General features: G+C 44.0%; 2 protein-coding genes across 2 annotated transcripts in view; one reads left to right on the top strand and one right to left on the bottom strand.

Annotated features, from left to right (window-relative positions):
* The window catches only part of LOC109462115 (TELO2-interacting protein 1 homolog), a 44820-nt gene extending 42438 nt beyond the window's left edge, over positions 1-2382 (top strand). Inside the window, exons 20-22 of the mRNA XM_019758615.1 lie at positions 1058-1144; positions 1660-1782; positions 2311-2382. Coding sequence (XP_019614174.1) covers positions 1058-1144; positions 1660-1782; positions 2311-2382 — 282 coding nt within the window. The remainder of the gene's footprint in view (positions 1-1057; positions 1145-1659; positions 1783-2310) is intronic.
* A 2143-nt stretch (positions 2383-4525) lies between these two features.
* Positions 4526-18468, bottom strand: LOC109462072 (matrix metalloproteinase-17-like). The gene is made up of 9 exons (XM_019758571.1): positions 18385-18468; positions 8866-9024; positions 8181-8412; positions 7563-7748; positions 6842-7046; positions 6264-6400; positions 5542-5666; positions 5101-5227; positions 4526-4686 (listed from the first exon to the last, which is right to left on the bottom strand). The coding sequence occupies exons 1-9, from the start codon at positions 18466-18468 to the stop codon at positions 4526-4528; spliced, it is 1416 nt and encodes a 471-aa protein (XP_019614130.1).
* Positions 18469-18638: the final 170 nt, after the last annotated feature.

The raw sequence follows: 18638 nt of genomic DNA, 5'->3' as shown, positions 1-18638 counted from the left end.
CACATTATTTGACCATTACTGCTCTTTAAGTTGCTGCCACGTAAAAGTTGGTATTGCATATAAAAAAAAATATCACTCCGTAATCCATGACCAGGCGAAGTCACATTGAAATCACATTGCGTTCAGACGCAAATCGCAATGCGGGGAAAGCGATTCGAAACCACCTCTAGAAGTGGCTTGGGATCGAGGCGCTTTCAATGTGATTTCGGAGCGTTCAGATGGAGCCACTTGAAACCGGCTTCGGGGTAAACCACATGTAAACCGCCTTGGGTGGTTCCGTATAGATACGCCCTTACAGAACCTGAAACAGACAGGTGTGTGGTTACAACTAGACTTACAGCACCTGAAACAGACAGGTGTGGTTACAACTAGACTTACAGCACCTGAAATAGACAGGTGTGGTTACAACTAGACATACAGCACCTGAAACAGACAGGTGTGTGGTTACAACTAGACTTACAGAACCTGAAACAGACAGGTGTGTGGTTTGTTGACCACACACCTGCTTGCCAAAAAACAGTTGCTCAAGCAACTGGATATGATTTTGAAAACGTCAGACGTTTCAGCTAGTATCCACTAGCTTTCGTCAGTGACTGAGAGACCAGAGGGGAAAGCAGGTTTATATACACAACCTGTTGATTGATATGCAAATAAAGTGAAGACAAATTTTTGGAAGTCGAAGAAAAACAAAAGTCAGACAAGTCAAGACAAGATGATGCAAATTAGTCTGAAAGCTCCTGTATTACAGGACAGGAGCTTAAGTGTTGTCTGTCCTCGGGGCTGGGAGTGCCAAATCCCAAGTGCCGGAAAGATCGACCCATAGCCCCCCTTCCCTGTTGAGGGTGGGGTTGTACATTCTTTCGTATATTTTATTATACATATTATATGTATATAAACCTGCTTTCCCCTCTGGTCTCTCAGTCACTGACGAAAGCTAGTGGATACTAGCTGAAACGTCTGACGTTTTCAAAATCATATCCAGTTGCTTGAGTAACTGTTTTTTGGCATGTTATTCTGTGATTTTCTAACGTTATGAACTTTACTATTGTTTGCCCAGTTGGATATAGGAGAGACTCAAGTGGACCTGATAGCCAGTGCCTGTCTCCCCTACATCAGCACCAGGCAGCCTGCAAAACTACAACAGGTACTTCTTCTTCAGTCTTCCTCTATGAGGTGCAGCTAGTGAAGTTTTGTCTCCAGTACAGTCTGTCAGTCATTGCGGACAGAAGTTCCGATCCTTGCAGACCCATTTCAGACTCAATGAGTTTCTTAAGAGTTGTGCTTGGATGACCAATCCTCCTTTTTGCATCTGGAGTCTTTTGCGGCCTTGCCGGTGTTATTCACTGGACAGGGCAGCATGGAGGAGCGGTGTGAAGACCAGTACTACTAGCCGACTGCTGCCGACCCCTGTGGCAGGGACAACAGCACCCGTATAATCTAATCCTGGATAGTGAGTGAGTGAGTGAGTGAGTGAGTGGGTGAGTGGGTGAGTGAGTGAGTGAGTCCAAAGTAGGCTCTCTACCTCGAGTCACATGACCCGCGAGGCTAAGCCAACATCTTTCCACTACCTTGTGAGCAGTGTATCACAGGTTGCAGAAAGTCTGTAGCGCCCCCCGGCAGTTCATAACGTTGTTTTCCCACTTTTCTGTCCCTCTGCAGGCTGCCTGTAGTGTGTTTGATGCACTGGTTCAGCTGGATTCGGACGTGGTGTGGCTAACTCTGTGTGACGTCTACTGCCCTGCAGTCCCCCAACCACCCCATCCCTGCTTCACACAAGTCAAGGTACAAAATTTATCGTATCCACAACCGTGCCTATCCAGTTTTATGCCTGACGAGTGGGTTAGGATCAGGCACGGTTCTTGCTACTGTAACAATAGAGACTATCCAGAACTGTGCCTGATCCTAACCCATTCAGGCATAGAACTGGATAGATGTTCTGGATAGTCTCTATCGTACCCAGTTCTATGCCTGCATGGATTAGGGTTGGGATCAGGCACGGTTCTGGATAGCCTCCACGTATCCAAAAAACATAGATTTGCTCCAGGCTCCAGAACCATGTTCAGCCAAAATCCTGGATAGACCATGCTTATCTACAACCGTGCCTGATCCTATCCCTAACCCATTCACTCTGAACTACAGTTAGACAGGCACAGCTCTGGATACAATAGATCCACCTACATGTACATATTACATGTGCATACAACTGGTCAGACACTTTCTGACAGTCTAGAACAAAATGTAAAAAGAAATAATAAGTTGGTAGATGTTTTTGCAGTGTTGTTTGAAATGTGCATTTTTTTTCCTTTTCAGGTCTCTGGATCCACTTCTGAAAAGTCTGAGTTTGCAGCCAACATCTCTCTTCTGATGGACAAGCTAAGATAATACATTTTATACCAGTTGTTTGGTTTGTTTGTTAAAATTATGGTTCTGTTCTACAAATAAATGTTTAAAGCTGTTTCACTCACTCACGCTTGCTGGTCAAAGTCTGTCTGTTTGTTTGTTTGTTTGTTTGTTTGTTTGTTTGTTAGAGCCTTTGAAAGTTTGTTTAGTTGTGAAATACTCAAATCGTCACGTTGGCCGCTTTCCATTTAGGTCATGAGGGAAGATACAAGATACACTCAGGTTACATGATTGTTATCTTACCAAAGTCCATAAACATGTAGTCACTGTCATACAAAGTCTAATAGATGTAGTTTACATAGTACATGTACATTGTATATTCCTAGTGGTACTGATTTTAACCAAAAATTAAGTACCGTAAAATAAGCTTAAATCCTAATGCTAGCCTTACAGTATCTTAAATCATCATTAAGTTCTCAAAAATTTGAGATATACATTGTCTATTATGAGTCATACCGAGAACTGTGAAGCCCCCTAGTGATGCCCAGAAAAACTGCAGTCAATGAAGAAACTTGCCACACACAAAAGATTAAGATTAGATTTAATAGTTTATTCTTTATCCCAGAGTATACAACAGTTACTATACAATCAATAGTACAATTATTGCAATATATACCATAAAATCAAAACATACAAATACAAAAAAGATACTTATTATTACACATATATAGCACACAACAAATCTTAACATTTTAGATATGCCACTACCAGATATGTCACAAGTTTTGAATACACGAATATATAGTATCAAGTATTACTTGATATGTGTTAGAGACATAATCTTGCAAAGATGCAATTTAGATAGGAAAAGGCATCCTAATTGAGTCATTATCATTCAGATAAAGATAAACTAGCTGGGACTTATGTTTATTTTCAATATTTAATGCTACTACAGATACGTATCTTGTAGATACTGAACAATGACCCTGTTGTGTTACGCCCCCTATCTGTTGCTTGTGGAACAGCAAGTGGTTTCAACTCTTCTTTGGATGAAAATATATGTTTTGATTTCAATATTTCTTGATAAAAAAACATGTCGGAATCAAGTTGATTAACAAATTTAGAATTGCACTGTAGTTTGCTTAACAATAACAGTGAAGAGATCCACACAATTTACAATTTAAAGCATGCAGAAGTCATGAAATCTATCATTAGCTCTCCAGAAATCATCCCAAATTCTAGAAGCATCAGACTGCAGTACACAAGAAAAGTGCTAGAGGTCGCTTATGATCAGACTTTATCCTTAGAAATCTGTACACAAACACTTAATGTAGAGTACATTGTATAAAACATTCAAATACCAACAGGACGACTGGTACCAACAGTGAGGAAGTCTCTACAAAGTAATGATGTAACAGAAGCCATTTTCACAGAAGGCGTTTGCAGGTTTGTTCACCACAAGCGCATGCAGTGAAACATAATTCACTGTGCTAACGCAAAAGTTTATTGAAGTTTGAGCACACAACTTGCTACCATTGTCATTGTACTAGCCCCCTGGTGTAGTGTTATCTGTGCTTGCACAACTGTGTGGCCCAAGGGCTAAGGAAACAAAGATGGTATGGGAAGGACTCAATATACTTAATATGTACATTTATTAAAAACATAACCCTGATCCGAACCCCTGCTGTAGTGTGTCCTAAACCTGTGTGTGGCCCAAGGGCTGTAGAAACTGAGATTAGCACCGTGTTGTAGACCATGCGGACCTGAATGTTAACTAGTTGCATATTTGTTGTTGTTGTATCCAGAACCACGCTTTATCCAGAACCGTGCCTGGAGCAAAACTACGTTCTTGGATACACGGAGACTATCCGGAACTGTGTCACCTTAACCCATTCAGGCGTAGAACTTGATTGGCACGGTTCTGAACAGTCCATGCGCATCCTAGGGCAAATCTACGTTCTTGTATACGTGGAGACTATCTAGAACCGTGCCTGATCCTAACCCTGACCCATTCAGGTACAGAACTAGACAGGCACAGTTCTGGATACGTTTTTTGTGGACAATGTCAATGTCACCATCTGAAGTAGTCCGTGGCTGCTACCCTGAACTGTGCCTGATCCTAACCATAACCCATTCAGGCATAGAACCAGACAAACAAAGTTCTGGGCACGTTTTTTGTCCAATGTTAAGGTGCAGGAAAGCGGAACTGTGGCCTGTGGTCCCTGGTTACGGGAGGGGGGCACCTGAAATAGTCCGTGGCTGCTACCCTGGGGTACCCCTGCATCACCTCGAGTTCTCTCTCGTCTAGTCTGTACACCTGGTCTCCATTAAAGAAATACAGCGCTCCTGGAAAAACAAAGAAATTTCAGACTATATTCTTTGAAGGTTTGCCTGGATTCATTTTATGAACCAGGAGAATACTCGTGAAAAAACTTTAAAAGAAAAAAGTTATACATCCATTCATGAACTATCGTCTTTATGATAGCGTTCTTGAGATTTGATTACCTCCGTGTATGATGGAGGTTTTGTTTTCAGTTCGTTTTTCTGTCCGTGTGTTTGCTTATTGAGTACAGTAGAGTCACAGGAAGTGAGGGAGGAATGCTGTAACCGCAGACTAACAGGAAGGTCGAATGGGGCGTCAAAATGTTCTCCCAGCGCTTTTGTCAATTGCTATGATATGTTTTGATGTCAAATCAGATGTTACGACTGACAGCTTTCCGACACCTGATTTGAGATTACAGGTCGTAAAGCGCCACCTACCGTCATCGTGTCGAATTGCAGCGTCGACGCCGTCCCAGGGAAGACCCTTCCACATCCGGCGGATGGGCTTGGGCGTCCGGCTGTCCAGCCGCCGCTCTTTTTCATCGTACAACCAGTAACGTCTGCCCTATAGAATACCAGACGAGAATGCTTTTAGCAGGACACATCCTCCGTCTACCCAGCAGATAACACTCTTAAGACTAGAGAGGAAGGCTAAAAAATACATGGCGGAGGACTTTCCAAGAAGACCTGAGAAGGGCAAACATCCCCTTGGAGGAGGCAGAGACAGTAGCTGCTGACAAACGTAAGTGGAAGCTTGCTGCCCGATGTGCCATCATGCACGGGAGGAACTAACTAAGGGACAGTACGATATTTGCTAAGTATTTACCAAAACTCATGAGCTTAATCATCTTAAATCTTGAAGACTTAAAGTGTCCCTACCCTGAAGAAGTAGGTATGCCCCTCCCACGGTAGCACGGCGTCCACGTAGTTCGGCAGACCCAAATCCACAATGCGATGCGGGCCGCTCTCAAGCTTGTTCACGTGGAACACGTAGTAGTGACGCCCTGGGTAAAAAAAATGGAAGAAGATGAATTAATTTTAACTTTCATTGCAATATCAAATGTGTAAAATGTTCTCCAAGCAGAGGTTCAGACTTCGGCCTATTGTTTATGTGTTTTAGGCGTTTTTATCGTGTTTTCTTTTATGTACTGGTGTCTTTTTTTTTCACCAGCCAAAAGGTAGCGTGTTGGATACTGAATTGGGAATTTGCTGCCACCAAAAGATCTGCTTGGAGAGTACGTATACAAATTTTGGCCAATATATTTGTAGTACGTACTTGTTTTTCTAAAAGAAAGGCAATTGTCAGCATGTCGGGTGACTAAAAATGATTTCGAACTTCAAATTATTTATCATGACGCGTTATGCCACAAGGTTGTCCCGGCGAGCAATAAAGGTGACCGAGGACAGACCCAGATGGAAGAGAAGAGTCTCATCCCTTATGTCTCTCAAGGGATGAAGAGGATAAGTAAGTAAGTACCCTGGAAGATGACGACTTTTTGGTCCGTCTCCCGTTGGTAGATGGCGTCGAATGTACAAAACTAGTGCGTTACACCTCAAGGCAGTTTTCCAGATATGCAAAACAAACAAACGGGATCGGGTACCCTGAAAGATGATGACTTTCTGGTCCGTCTCCCGTTGGTAGATGGCGTCGATGTGGTTCGTGTGGTCGGACAGCCCCCGCCAGTAGTCACTGATGACGTAGGGACCGTTCTTCCCGTCAGGACCTCGCCAGAAATACCTGTCAATCAAACAAAAACGTAAATCTAAAAAGTGCTTAGGGAACATAAGGCTCCATCAACATGATAGAATGTCTTGTTTTATACTTTATTGAGAATTTGTTGCTGATTCTGAGAAAAACTGCCTTCATGCCTAGAGCTTTCGACCAGTGTCTCTGGTCTTCTTCAGTAAACAGATGGACTGACCCAGTGAGGCTTGTCACGTGATTTCTCGGGTCCAAAGCTCTAGGTGAGAGAACTTCTTTGTGTGTGATTAAGGTTTTAACTTAAACAGGTTTGCGATATTTTAGAAGTACCCAAGTCTCCGTGCCCATGCGCGCGATGGTGTCGATGTCTGCGGTTACATCATCCCCCACCTCTCCCTCGGCATCATGGGAAAAACATGGCGGCACCCGTGAACCAAACCTAAATCAAAACAAATTTGCGATATACCAGGGAAATACCTGTTTTTGAAGACCCACGTCTCCGTGCCCATGCGGGCGATGGTGTCGATGTGCGTGGCGGCGGTGCAGATTTGGGGCATGCCGGGAGTCTCGTGGATTCCCGGGGAGTCTCGCGGGAGGTCGGGCACGCCCAGCAGCGGGCACTGGCAGGACAGAGGCGTGTACGCCGACCGGTGGCCCGAGGTGGAGCCGGAGCGCACGACATCTGGGCAGGCAGGAACAGAGAACAGAAGATGAGAAACAGATCGAGACTCCGGAAAGAGACCCATCTGACAAGAACAACCAAAAACTACAACCTCCAAAGGCTGACAGGTCACAAGGTGGTGGTTATTGGGTTGTTACATCAAGAACATAGAGGAGCTGGGTTAGAGGATCCCCATGCAAGCCGAGCAGTTTGGAAACTCGGCTGGGATGGATCTCTTCTCTTATCGATAAGTGTGGTGGGTTCTTTAATGTCCTCAAACACGGTACCTCCAGTTTAAGCCTTTACATCCCATCCAAGAGGACGTCCCTAGCAGACTATACGATGGCAGGGCTGTATCAATTCACCATAGGAGTGCCCATTAGCCACCTAGAATGGACACTCCTCTGGCCAATAGATACTACCTTGCCACCGTATGATCTGCTTGGAAGATTAGGTTCTAGTTCTCATTTTCACTTGAGTCAAGTGAGAAAACAGTGACTTCCCCCAAGGGCACAACATCATGGTCTAATGACTTACTGTCGACCGTTTCTGCCCTTGGAGGACCGTACAGTCGCTGAATGTCCCGGATGTCGTCCTTGTGTAGCCGGAAGTGACGTCTGAGCCCGAGGTAGTATGGGTACATGACGGAGGTGTGCTGGTGGGAGTGGCTCAGACCGAGGCTGTGCCCGATCTCGTGAACAGCCATCTGGTACAGGTTTATACCTGGGGAAAAAAATAAACAAACAATAAACAGGTTTACACCTGGGGCGGGAAAATAAACAAGTTTAAACAAGTTCATTTCTGCAGTAGAAAAAGGTAGGCAAAGTATCAAGGAGGCATTTTCAGTACCAAGGACAGAGATGTTTTCAGTACTAAACATCTCTGTCCTAAGGACAGACATTATCAGTAACAAGGACTGCGAAGACTTGTACATTTTTTGTAACAACATGGCAAAAGATCGGTGCGAAAATCTTTCCGGCGCAACCCGGCGCAAATGCGTCTTCTCGGCGGCAGGGAGAGCTTTTTATTACCAAGGACAGACGTTTTCAGCACCAAGGACAGAGATATTTTCAGTACTATAGAATATGTCAAGACAAACAGTCCTATTGTATCCAGATGAAAAAGGAATAAATAAAAGAAAAACGACTCCCGTACCTTCCCGCTTGTCCATGGTCCAGTCCTCGGAGTCGTCAAAGTGCACGTCCCCGGCGAAGTCCGATCCGGAGTCCGGCGGGAAGGCGTGCGCCAGGCTCCCGCCGCCGGACGGCGTGGACGGCCCGTCGAACGGCCGCTCGTCGCCGAAGTGGTCGCCGTACACGAAGGAGACGTCGATGTCTGCGTGGCCGAACACTCGCGTGAAGCGCAGCGCCGAAACAGACTCCCATAACTGAGGGGTGTGTGGAGATAATGCTATTATTAATTGCAAGATTACCAGAAAGGTACACTTGTAACATATCAAAGCAAACTACTGGTCTGTTTATTCTTACACAAACACACAAACCGACTCCCACAACTGAGGGCGGTTGATGGAAAAACAAAGATGTATAAAATAACTCGACAGACATTTTCGGTAATAAGGACAGTACCTAAGTATTCAGTACGGAATACAGACATTTTCAATACCAGGGAGACATTTTTAGTACTAAGGACAGGGACATTTTCAGTGCCAAGGAGATATTTTCAGTACCAAGGACAGACATTTTTAGTTCTAGTATGCTACTGGAAAGACTACCACAATTGAGGGGGAGTGGAAAAACAAAGATATATAAGTAAAATTAATCACACAACGCTTGTAGATGGTCCCAGACTATTGAAAGACAGCAAAACACACAAAACGCACCCTGAAAGCGTCAGCGATGGCGATGTCCACCTCCTCCCTGGTGAGATCCGCGGTGTAGTAGCTGATTTTGTAGGTGAGGTCGGTTCTACCCCACCTCACGTGGGACGTTCTGCCGTCCTCTGCGTCCGAAACTCCGCAACGGGGCCGCCGCGACAAGAACTGCAGAACAAGACAGCGATTTAAAATTATATACTACGTTTAATAGTTGTTGCCCTAGATTGTACCGTGTAGAGTTTTTTTTTTTTCAATTCCAACATAGTTTTTTTTTATTCCAACATTTCATGACCAAACATGGCGACGGCACACTCAAGCTATATCAACTTATTTTATGCCGCCACCAACACAGAGTACAAATACAGGACAGGACAATACTTATTTGAGTTAAGTGAGGAAAGTCGTGTTAAGTCCCTTTCCCAAGGGCACAAGATGGGTGGCATGTCAGGACTCGAACCAGGGACCTCTTGGTTCCGAGTCGAGCAATCTGTCGCTACGCCACAAGACCCCACAAATTGTTGAGCAATGAAGTTCATTCATTTGTTTCAAGGGAATATCTTGAGACTCCGACCGGGATCTGTATCGGTAGAATCACCGATTCTGGCAGATCATTGTCTCTACCCTGACATGAAAAAGTCAAGGACGGTCAACACCATCAGTAGCATCAAGGGCAAGGTTATTTCCAGGCTCAAGTACGAGGAGCACAGCTGTGACAACATGTACATGGGAGAGACCAGTCAGACACTCAAGAACCTGAGATCGTGACTTACAGCGCTGCCTGGACACGCCTCAAACACGTTTCACCACTTGGAACTACTAAAGAACACTCTTTCAGCCTACAATCAACTCCACATCAACTATATACTTCATTTTTTGTACAGTTAGATTTGTCTTCAGACTCTTCTTAACCACGTATTACCACTTGGAACTACCAAATGGCACTCTTTCAGCCTCCAATCAACTACAAATCAACTATATACTACATTGCTATACAGCTTACACTTGTATTCAGACTCCTTGGTCTTAGCCACGTATTACCACTTGGAACGACCAAAGGAGACTATTCCAACCTCCAATCAAGTCCACATCAACTATATACTTCATTTATGTCCAGTCGACTCCTTCTTTTTAGCCACGTTTCACCACTCAAGACTTCACAAGGGGGACTCTTCCGAGCTGCAATCAAGTTCACATCAAATGGAGGACATCGTGCTGAATAGGTCAGCTGAGGACAGCAACCTGAACTAGCCACCGTTTAGTGAAGACTTAATCTCCAATCTCCAAGCTAAATCTTCAAGCAACCTCAATGAGGTCAATCCCGCAGTGTCTTGCCCACCTGGGATCTGCTTTGAGATTAATGGAGAATATGTGACTAGCCTCTAGTAGTAGTAGTAGTAGTACTAGTAGTAGTAGTAGTACTAGTAGTAGTAGTAGTACTAGTAGTAGTAGTAGTAGTACTACTACTAGTAGTAGTAGTAGTAGTAGTAGTAGTAGTAGTACTAGTAGTAGTAGTAGTACTAGTAGTAGTAGTAGTAGTAGTAGTACTAGTAGTAGTAGTAGTAGTATTAGTAGTACTAGTAGTAGTAGTAGTAGTACTAGTAGTAGTAGTAGTAGTAGTACTAGTAGTAGTAGTAGTAGTACTAGTAGTAGTAGTAGTAGTAGTAGTAGTAGTAGTAGTAGTAAGCCTTTATTTAAACTAGAAAGCTTGTACATGTACGGTACACTCTACCAGGCTTCTTGAGGCGGCTAGAGCGGTGGTTTTATTATTTTTTTTGGGGGTGGGGGGGGTATCGCCTCCGCCGAGAGAGTTGTATCACCTGCGCTAGCGATAAGAAAAGACACGGCCAGAGGCTATTATGTGACCGGACACTGAGCAAAGTGGCTGCTGACGTCATCTGAAACAGACACGGTATCCTCAGATGACCCCTAGCCTTAGTGCCGAAGTCTTACTTAAGTAATTCCAGCCTTAAAGCCAAACAACTTAAGCCCATGTCTTAGTGAAAGGTCCATTGTCTTATAGCGTCTCCAACGCAGTATATTTGCGTTTCTTTGACCTGTGATGCGGTTACAAACGCGAAGGATTTAAAACCGTCCATTTGGACTCAAGTTCTCCAAACACGCAAAGCCTGTTAATTTGTGTGGCCTTTGCCCTGCATAGCGACCCTCTGTGGGCCCAGTGGAAGCGCCTGTTACAGTCGGGTTTCTTTTTAATTGGTAAAAGGGCGTTAGATAGAACAGCTTGCTGGAAAAAAAACACGTTTCCTTCTTTCTTCACCTCACAGAGCGAAGTTTAACTCTCCAAGCAGATGTTGGGGAGTAGTCATAAGGTATAAAACAAGAAATTCTCAAGAACGCATTGTGAGTATTTTCGAATGTTTTGCAGCATTAAAATTTCACCAAGCCCATTTCTCGTTGTCTTCTGTGCGTGGTGTGTGAGTGCAGATAATTTGCATCTTTGTAGGTAAGGCAGTCTGGTTGGATTGTGTTTCTTGTCTTCTTATGGAAAAGGCTATCTTGGATCCTTGGTTCTCTCACAGCCCGCTTGAAAATCCTACTTGTGGGGTCGTGTGGCGTAGCGGCAGAGAGCTCGACATGGAACCAAGAGGTCCCGGGTTCGAGTCCTGACATGCCACCGATCTTGTGCCCTTGGGAAAGGCACTTTACACGACTTTCCCCACTTCGCTCAGGGGAAAATGAGTATTGTATTGTCCCCTGTGTTGGTGGCGGCATTAATATAAGTTGAAAAAACTTGAGTGTGCCGTCACCCTGCCTTGTGATTACATGTTGGAATTAAAAAAAAATCCCACTTCATGACACATACCTACGACACATGTGAACCTAGTTTCATCTCCAAGCAGATCTCATTCAGGTGGGCAAGACACTATCGAATTGACCTTCTTGAGATTGCTTGAAGACTAAGCTTGGAGATTGGAGATTAAGTCTTCACTAAATGGTGGCTAGTTCAGGTTGCTGTCCTTAGCTGACCTATTCAGCACGATGTCCTGTATTTGATGTGAACTTGATTGCAGCTTGGAAGAGTCCCCCTTGTGAAGTCATGAGTGGCAAAACGTGGCTAAAAAGAAGGAATCAACTGGACAAAAATGAAATATATAGTTGATTTGTAGTTGATTGTAGGCTGAAAGAGTGCCATTTGGTAGTTCCAATTGGTAATACGTGGTTAAGAAGAGTCTGAAGACAAATCTAACTGTACAAAAATGAAGTATATAGTTGATGTGGAGTTGATTGTAGGCTGAAAGAGTGCCCCTTTGGTAGTTCCAAGTGGTGAAACGTGTTTGAGGCGTGTCCAGGCAGCGCTGTAAGTCACGATCTCAGTTTGTTTCTTGAGTGTCTGACTGGTCTCTCCCATGTACATGTTGTCACAGCTGTGCTCCTCGTACTTGGGCCTGGAAATAACCTTGCCCTTGATGCTACTGATGGTGTTGACCGTCCTTGACTTTTTCATGTCAGGATAGAGACAATGATCTGGCAGAATCGATTATCCTATTTTTTTGTTTATCGGTTTGGCTGTTCAACCAACCCAGCCAGGGAAGCCCAACTAGCCTGTGGCTATTACAAAGGCTTACCCTGCTGACAAGACATGACAAAAAAAAAAAAAACTCATCTACCAGTAGAGATCTCAGGTCATTGTCTCTACCGTTGGAGACAATGATCTGACAGAATCGGTGATTCTACCAGTAGATGTCCCGATCGGAGTCTCTAATTATTTTTAAAATTCAAAACGCAGTCTTTTATTAAGGACTTTTCAACTTGAGCCTGTAGATGGCCTTGTCATTGATGCTTGCTACTGATGGTGTTGGCTGTCCTTGGCCCTTTTTTGCATGTCAGCATAAAGACGTCTATCTTGTAGAATCGGCGATTTTCTACCAGTAGAGGACCCGATCGGAGGCTCTAAATTTTAAGATACTCTCTTAATTAAAATGAATGAATGAACTTTATTGCTCAATAATTGTGCAAGTTACAGTTTTAATGTTTTAAGGGCTTTTCAAAATTGATTTGTGCCACTTGAAAACAATGGATTGACTTGTTAAGGATTTGTAACTGGTAAACCACCCTAACACATGAACTATGAAATACAGCAGGCGCTATCTGAACAGTTTGATTCACAGAGAATATATCCAACAACAACAACAGATATCCTCGAAATTTGGATCTGAAGATTTCTGCAACCCAAGATACTTAAAGGCACGTCAAGCCTACAAGGCAAGCGTGTTTCATACTCATGCTAGTGTTTGTCCCTCCTGTTGCTTGTCAGATTGCTTTGTTCAGTGTCAAATATGCAAAGTATGGCATGTTAAGATGGCTGTGAAGTCGTTGACAGTTGAACATAGCCTCTACCAGGCTTCGGGAGGCGGCTGGAAAGAGTAGTAATTGGCCAAATAGAGAGATAACATGCCGGAGGAGTTGGTCCGCTAGATACTACATTTTGCCGCACCTGTGGGTCGTCAAATGTACCCTCTCTGGCCGGATAACTCCCCTCGTATCCCTGTATTTTGGCCAAGTTTTGCCATGTTTTCCAGCGATCCGCGGTGCCTAGTAGAGGCTAAGTTAAACACGCGCCACTAGCGTGTTTTGCTGCGGTGTGATGCGTTGCGCGATAAATACTTCTAAATTGTACATACATATAGGGTGCTATACAGATGGTACTGTATGTGCAACCCATATATGTATATATATGGGCCCCGCACACGGCACTAGCGGTGAACTAGACCCGTGAGTCTAGTGTTGACATAACCTCCTGCTGTAAGGATTGTAAAATCCACCTGCTGGTGATTCACCGTGTGTTTGTTCAACATTGCAGTGGGGGGGGGGGCACCGAATTGCATTAAAAATGAATAAATAAAATTAACGGCTCTCAGTGGCCAATGTGCAGTTGTTGTCACATCGGCGCACCAAATCCGTAGTGTGTTTTGGCACACAGTTCGACAGATTAGCCTAAGAGGCTCGGTGGGCGTCACTCCACTGTATAGGTGGGGAAGTCGTGTAAAGTGCTTTTCCCAAAGGGCACAACGTTGGGCCTCTCGGTTCCGGGTACAATACTCTAACCGTTGCGCCACCGAATTGCATGAAACTAATGTAAATCTAGTTAGACATTTCCAATCTGATTATGTCAACATTTTTTTTAGTATTCCAACATGTAATTATAAGACGTGGTGACGGCACACTCAAGTTTTTTTTTCAAATTATATTAATGCCGCCACCAACACAGGGGACAATTCAATACAATACTCATTTTCACCTGAGCGAAGTGTTAAGTGCCTTTCCCAAGGGCACAGGATCGGTGGCATGTCAGGACTCGAACCGGGGACCTCTTGGTTCCGATTCGAGCACTCTGCCGCTACACCACACGACTCCACTACTCATCAATTTGCTTGCGTTCGGCGCTGACACAAGTTTGTTTATTTTTTTCGCGCGAACGCCACCTTTATTTATACACTCGAATTGTGCGAAGCAGTACAACTTTTTAAACGTTTCACTCTGGGAAGTTGTCTTACTCAGCAGCTCGCCTGCGTTTTGGCGCTGACACGAGTTTTTTCTTCGCGCGAACGCGGCAGTTTTAAAGGACTGTTTACTGTCGAGTAGACTCTTCCCAAGGCTGACTGGCGGCAGGGGTAAAAAATAGCGGCTACCGCTTGACACGGATCGCTCGACAGGACAGTAAATCCTGAAACGGGGCTGAGTCAGCGGCGACGTAGGGGCATTGTCATTAGATAGCTTTAAACAATGTCTAGAGTTAGATGTTCAAGGGTTGGTGTAACAAGTTGATCGGTGTAATGTAGCCAGCTGCCGCCGCGCCGCGTGCCTGCGAAGCTGGTGTGTTACGCCGAAGGGCGGTTATACCGGCTATACAGATACAGATACATACCAACCTAGAGACAAATAGCGGCTACCGCTTGACACGGATCGCTCGGCAGGACAGTAAATCGTGAAACAAGGCTTAGTCAGCGGCGACGTGCCAGTTTGTTTACCTCCGTATTAAGTGTCACTAGACCGCCGAGCGATTTGTGTCATACTTGATGCCATGATTGGAATGCGATGCAAGATGACAAGAAATCTGTTAAGAGTTGTTCCTAATCTCCAAGCAGATGTTTAGGTGGCCACAAAAGACAGTATCGAATTTGCCAGGCGGTATCCATGCATTGGCCAGACTGTATCCATTTGGTTGGCAAACGGATACAGTTGTTCCAACACGATGGATTGTTTGAATATAAACTCTGAGCTTTCGACCAGTCACCCTAGTCTTCTTTAATACACTAGGTGAGAACAGTCCCTTGTGTTGAAAAACAAAAGAAAAAACTCTAAACGTCTAACTACCAACACAGATGAACTTTCATGATAGTATGCAAAGATATTATTTATAAGTCAAAAAGTCGGCCTATTCCTATAGCAAGACGCCCTCTTTTTAACGTGACGGTAAAGCTATAGTTTTTTTTTCCACAACCAACATTGTCTCTTACCTCGCTTACGTTTCGGTGTCTAAAAAATCGTAAGCGCGTTAAGCACGGTAAGAGACAATATTGGTTGTTCAAAAGAAAACCCCTCTATTATATATACTATGCTTTCCCAGCCTGATGAAACTATTTTCGGAAGTAGAAGGTAGAGACTCAGGTGAACACAGGTGAGGTGACCTGTACGCGCACACCTGTCCGTGTTACCTGAGTTATGAGATATGCACACCTGCACTGCGCTGTGTCACAGTCTACAAACTACCCTAGCGGACCGGAAACCGCTGTTTCTGGCATGTTTCACGTCGGCTCAGTTTTCGTAACCTTCTTCCTGCTGCCTGACCCTGCTCTCCAAGCAGAGGTTTGGGGTATTTTTTTGGCGTGTTTTTAAGGCTTTTTAGGCAGTTAATTTGGCGTAAAAAAATTCCAGTGCAAAAAAAGAAAGCCCGATAAAAAAGCATAAAAGCACGCCAAAAATGAGCCAAAACCCAAACCTCTGCTTGGAGAGTAGCCTAACCCCGTACCTGATACAAGTCTGGTGCTAAACCGTTATCTTAGCTGGCTGAAGGTTAGCACACATGCATACCTTCTCATGAGGTCTGTATATCTGTAACTGTGTCTGATCATAACTATAACACATTCAGGCACAGAACTAGAAAAAAATCAGGAAAATTGGACCCTCTATGGTCGGCTAACTCCCCTTGGCTAGAAAGCTTTAAACAACAACTGCAATTACTGTAAATGTGCAAAGATTGGGTGCAACAAGTCGTTAGGTGTGATATATCATATAGCTAGCTATATAAGGGTAGTTGTATACCGGCTATATCAATACGGATATACAGATACTTGGCCAGCTACATTCCCTTTTAGGCCGATTTCTACTTTTCAGCCTGACTAACTTAAAATAGCCAGCCGTTGAACATACGTTAGTGATCACGCTAACCCTACACCAGACATAACACTTCTGTAACAGTTTAACAAACCAGGGCTCGAAATTAATTTTTGGGAATAGGTGCACTGTACTGGTGCACCCAACCTAGAAAATTGGGTGCACAAAAAATTTCTTGGGTTCACCATACAAAATGAAATAAGTAGAATGTCAGCAAAAATTAATTATATTTCATTTCTAAAGAAAAGTACTACAACAATGATTTTGTTATCAAACCTTATAATAGCTAGCGAAGTATAGAAGTATGGATTTTTCCAGACAAGTAGTTGCCTGTCTCCTATTATTGTACTGTACCGTACAGACTCCGTGAAAGCAATTAGCCTTCGGGCATGATTTTGCAAATAAAGATATATATATTTATAAATTATTCTGACACTTAGATGTTAAGAATATGCTGTAAACTACTATACACTTAAAATCTTGACATACGTAAACCTACGAAAATATTTGGGTGCACCCACCAAACAAAAAATGGGTGCAAAGCTCCAAATTTGTGTGCACACTTTAAGGTGCACTTGCACCCAGTATTTCGAGCCCTGACTGCTGTAATAGTTTAACAGTCGAAGGGCGTCCCCCTCTTGTAGCCTCCACCAGGCCTTTCTACGGGAATACGGATCGTAGAATTCAGCAAAAAGGAGAGTAAAATTGGCCAAGGCAGTCCGGCCGCGGGGAAGTAGATTCCTTCCTTCTGTGCGGCCAGTCAAACCTACAAGGCGGCCAAACTCCCCTGGCAAATATTCTCCTACATATATAGCCAGCGTAGTTAGTCTGGTAGAGACTACCCCTCTTGTCTTTCTTCACCCCGCACAGAACAGGTTACAAACGCTACAAACTCTGTTTACTTAATACATGTTTACGCCCGCTTCCTAATGAGACGGCGACCCAATCATTAGTAGTGCAAACAAATATCAATGAGCAAGAAGCGCGCTTTGTAATTAAGGTTAGACATCCAGGTAAGGAGACACAAAAGAAAACAGTTACTCAAGCATCTAGACTGAGTTGGTTGAGTAACTGGTGTCTTACTTTAATCCTTTGTTGTATTTCAAGTCTTACGTACACATCATGGATCATTTACCAAGTAAAAGGCCGCACGAGTCCAATTTTGGGCCCTCCGCGGTTTAGCTCGAGTGGAAAGAGGGACTTAGTGAGAGATAGAATCCAGTCTGGCCTTTTGGGGGTACTCTCCAAGCAGAGGTTAGACTTAATTTTTTGACGTGTTATTTTGGCGTTTCTTTTGAGCTATCTTTTTTGTGCTACCCAGCATATTTTTTTCGTCATTCAAAAAAGTGTAGCCTCCGTAGCAGGCTTATAGAACTTCGGCTGTTTTCTGATTAGCCCAGTTCAAAAAACGGAGGTAATTCAACCAGGCCGGCTATGTTGTATATATGCAGTCAGAAAATAGCACATAAAAGACCCTGAAGACCCCCCAAACCCCCAGTTTTTGGCGTGCTGTGGAAGCTACAAACAGCGGCATATTGGATACTACTCGTTCAATTTGATACTTTTTACCCAATTTGATACTATCTAGCCTATTTAAAATTGATACTCTTTAGCCAATTTGATACTGTCTTGCCAATTTGATACTGTGAATTTGATACACCAAAAGATCTGCTTGGAGATTACCTTTCGGGCATGATTTGTATACATGCACGCACACTGACGACAAGGTCTTGTTAACGGTGTCAAACGGAAAGATTTCGAAAGGCTTGCTGGCCTTGCCTAAAGCCACGGCATGGCTCGAAATGCATTTATGGGAGTAGGTGCACTGGTGCACCCAAGGTAAAAAATCGTGAGCACAAAATTTTTGGGGTGCACTATTTGAGATAAAACTAGTAGAATGTCAGCAAAACTAATTATGTTCAGTTCGAAGGAGAAGTAGTACAACAATGATTGTAGCATTTAGAATTAGTACTTAGAATACTACTACACATTTAACATCATTACATACCTAAACCCGCGAAAATATTTGGGTGCACTGGTGCACCCACAGAACAGAAATGGGTGCACAGTATTTCCAGCCCTGCACGGCGACTATAAAGCGAGCCGAAAAAGGTTAGCAGAAAGAGCAGGAAACCGACCCCACTTCCCTCCCTTCCCTCCACATGTACATACCTCAGGGTCCACTGCCGCCGCCACAGCCGCCAACCAGCCGACTAACACCCAGCCCGCTACAGCCTGGCCTCCGCTAACCTGCATCGCCTTTTCCAGTCTCCTCCCTGATCCTTGAGAAATAAAACAACAGTCCACACAACAGTCCACACAAGAGTCCGCTGTCTTGTATGCATAGGATGCAGATTGTCCTCCAAAACCTTGTATCGTTTTTCTCTGTCCCTGGACAGTTATAGGCTACATGTAATCCACAGCAA

The sequence above is a fragment of the Branchiostoma belcheri genome, unplaced genomic scaffold, assembly GCF_001625305.1.
Source record: "Branchiostoma belcheri isolate BF01 breed outbred unplaced genomic scaffold, Haploidv18h27 scaffold99, whole genome shotgun sequence".
NCBI lineage: Eukaryota > Metazoa > Chordata > Leptocardii > Amphioxiformes > Branchiostomatidae > Branchiostoma > Branchiostoma belcheri.
This window is presented reverse-complemented; position numbering and strand designations above follow the sequence as displayed.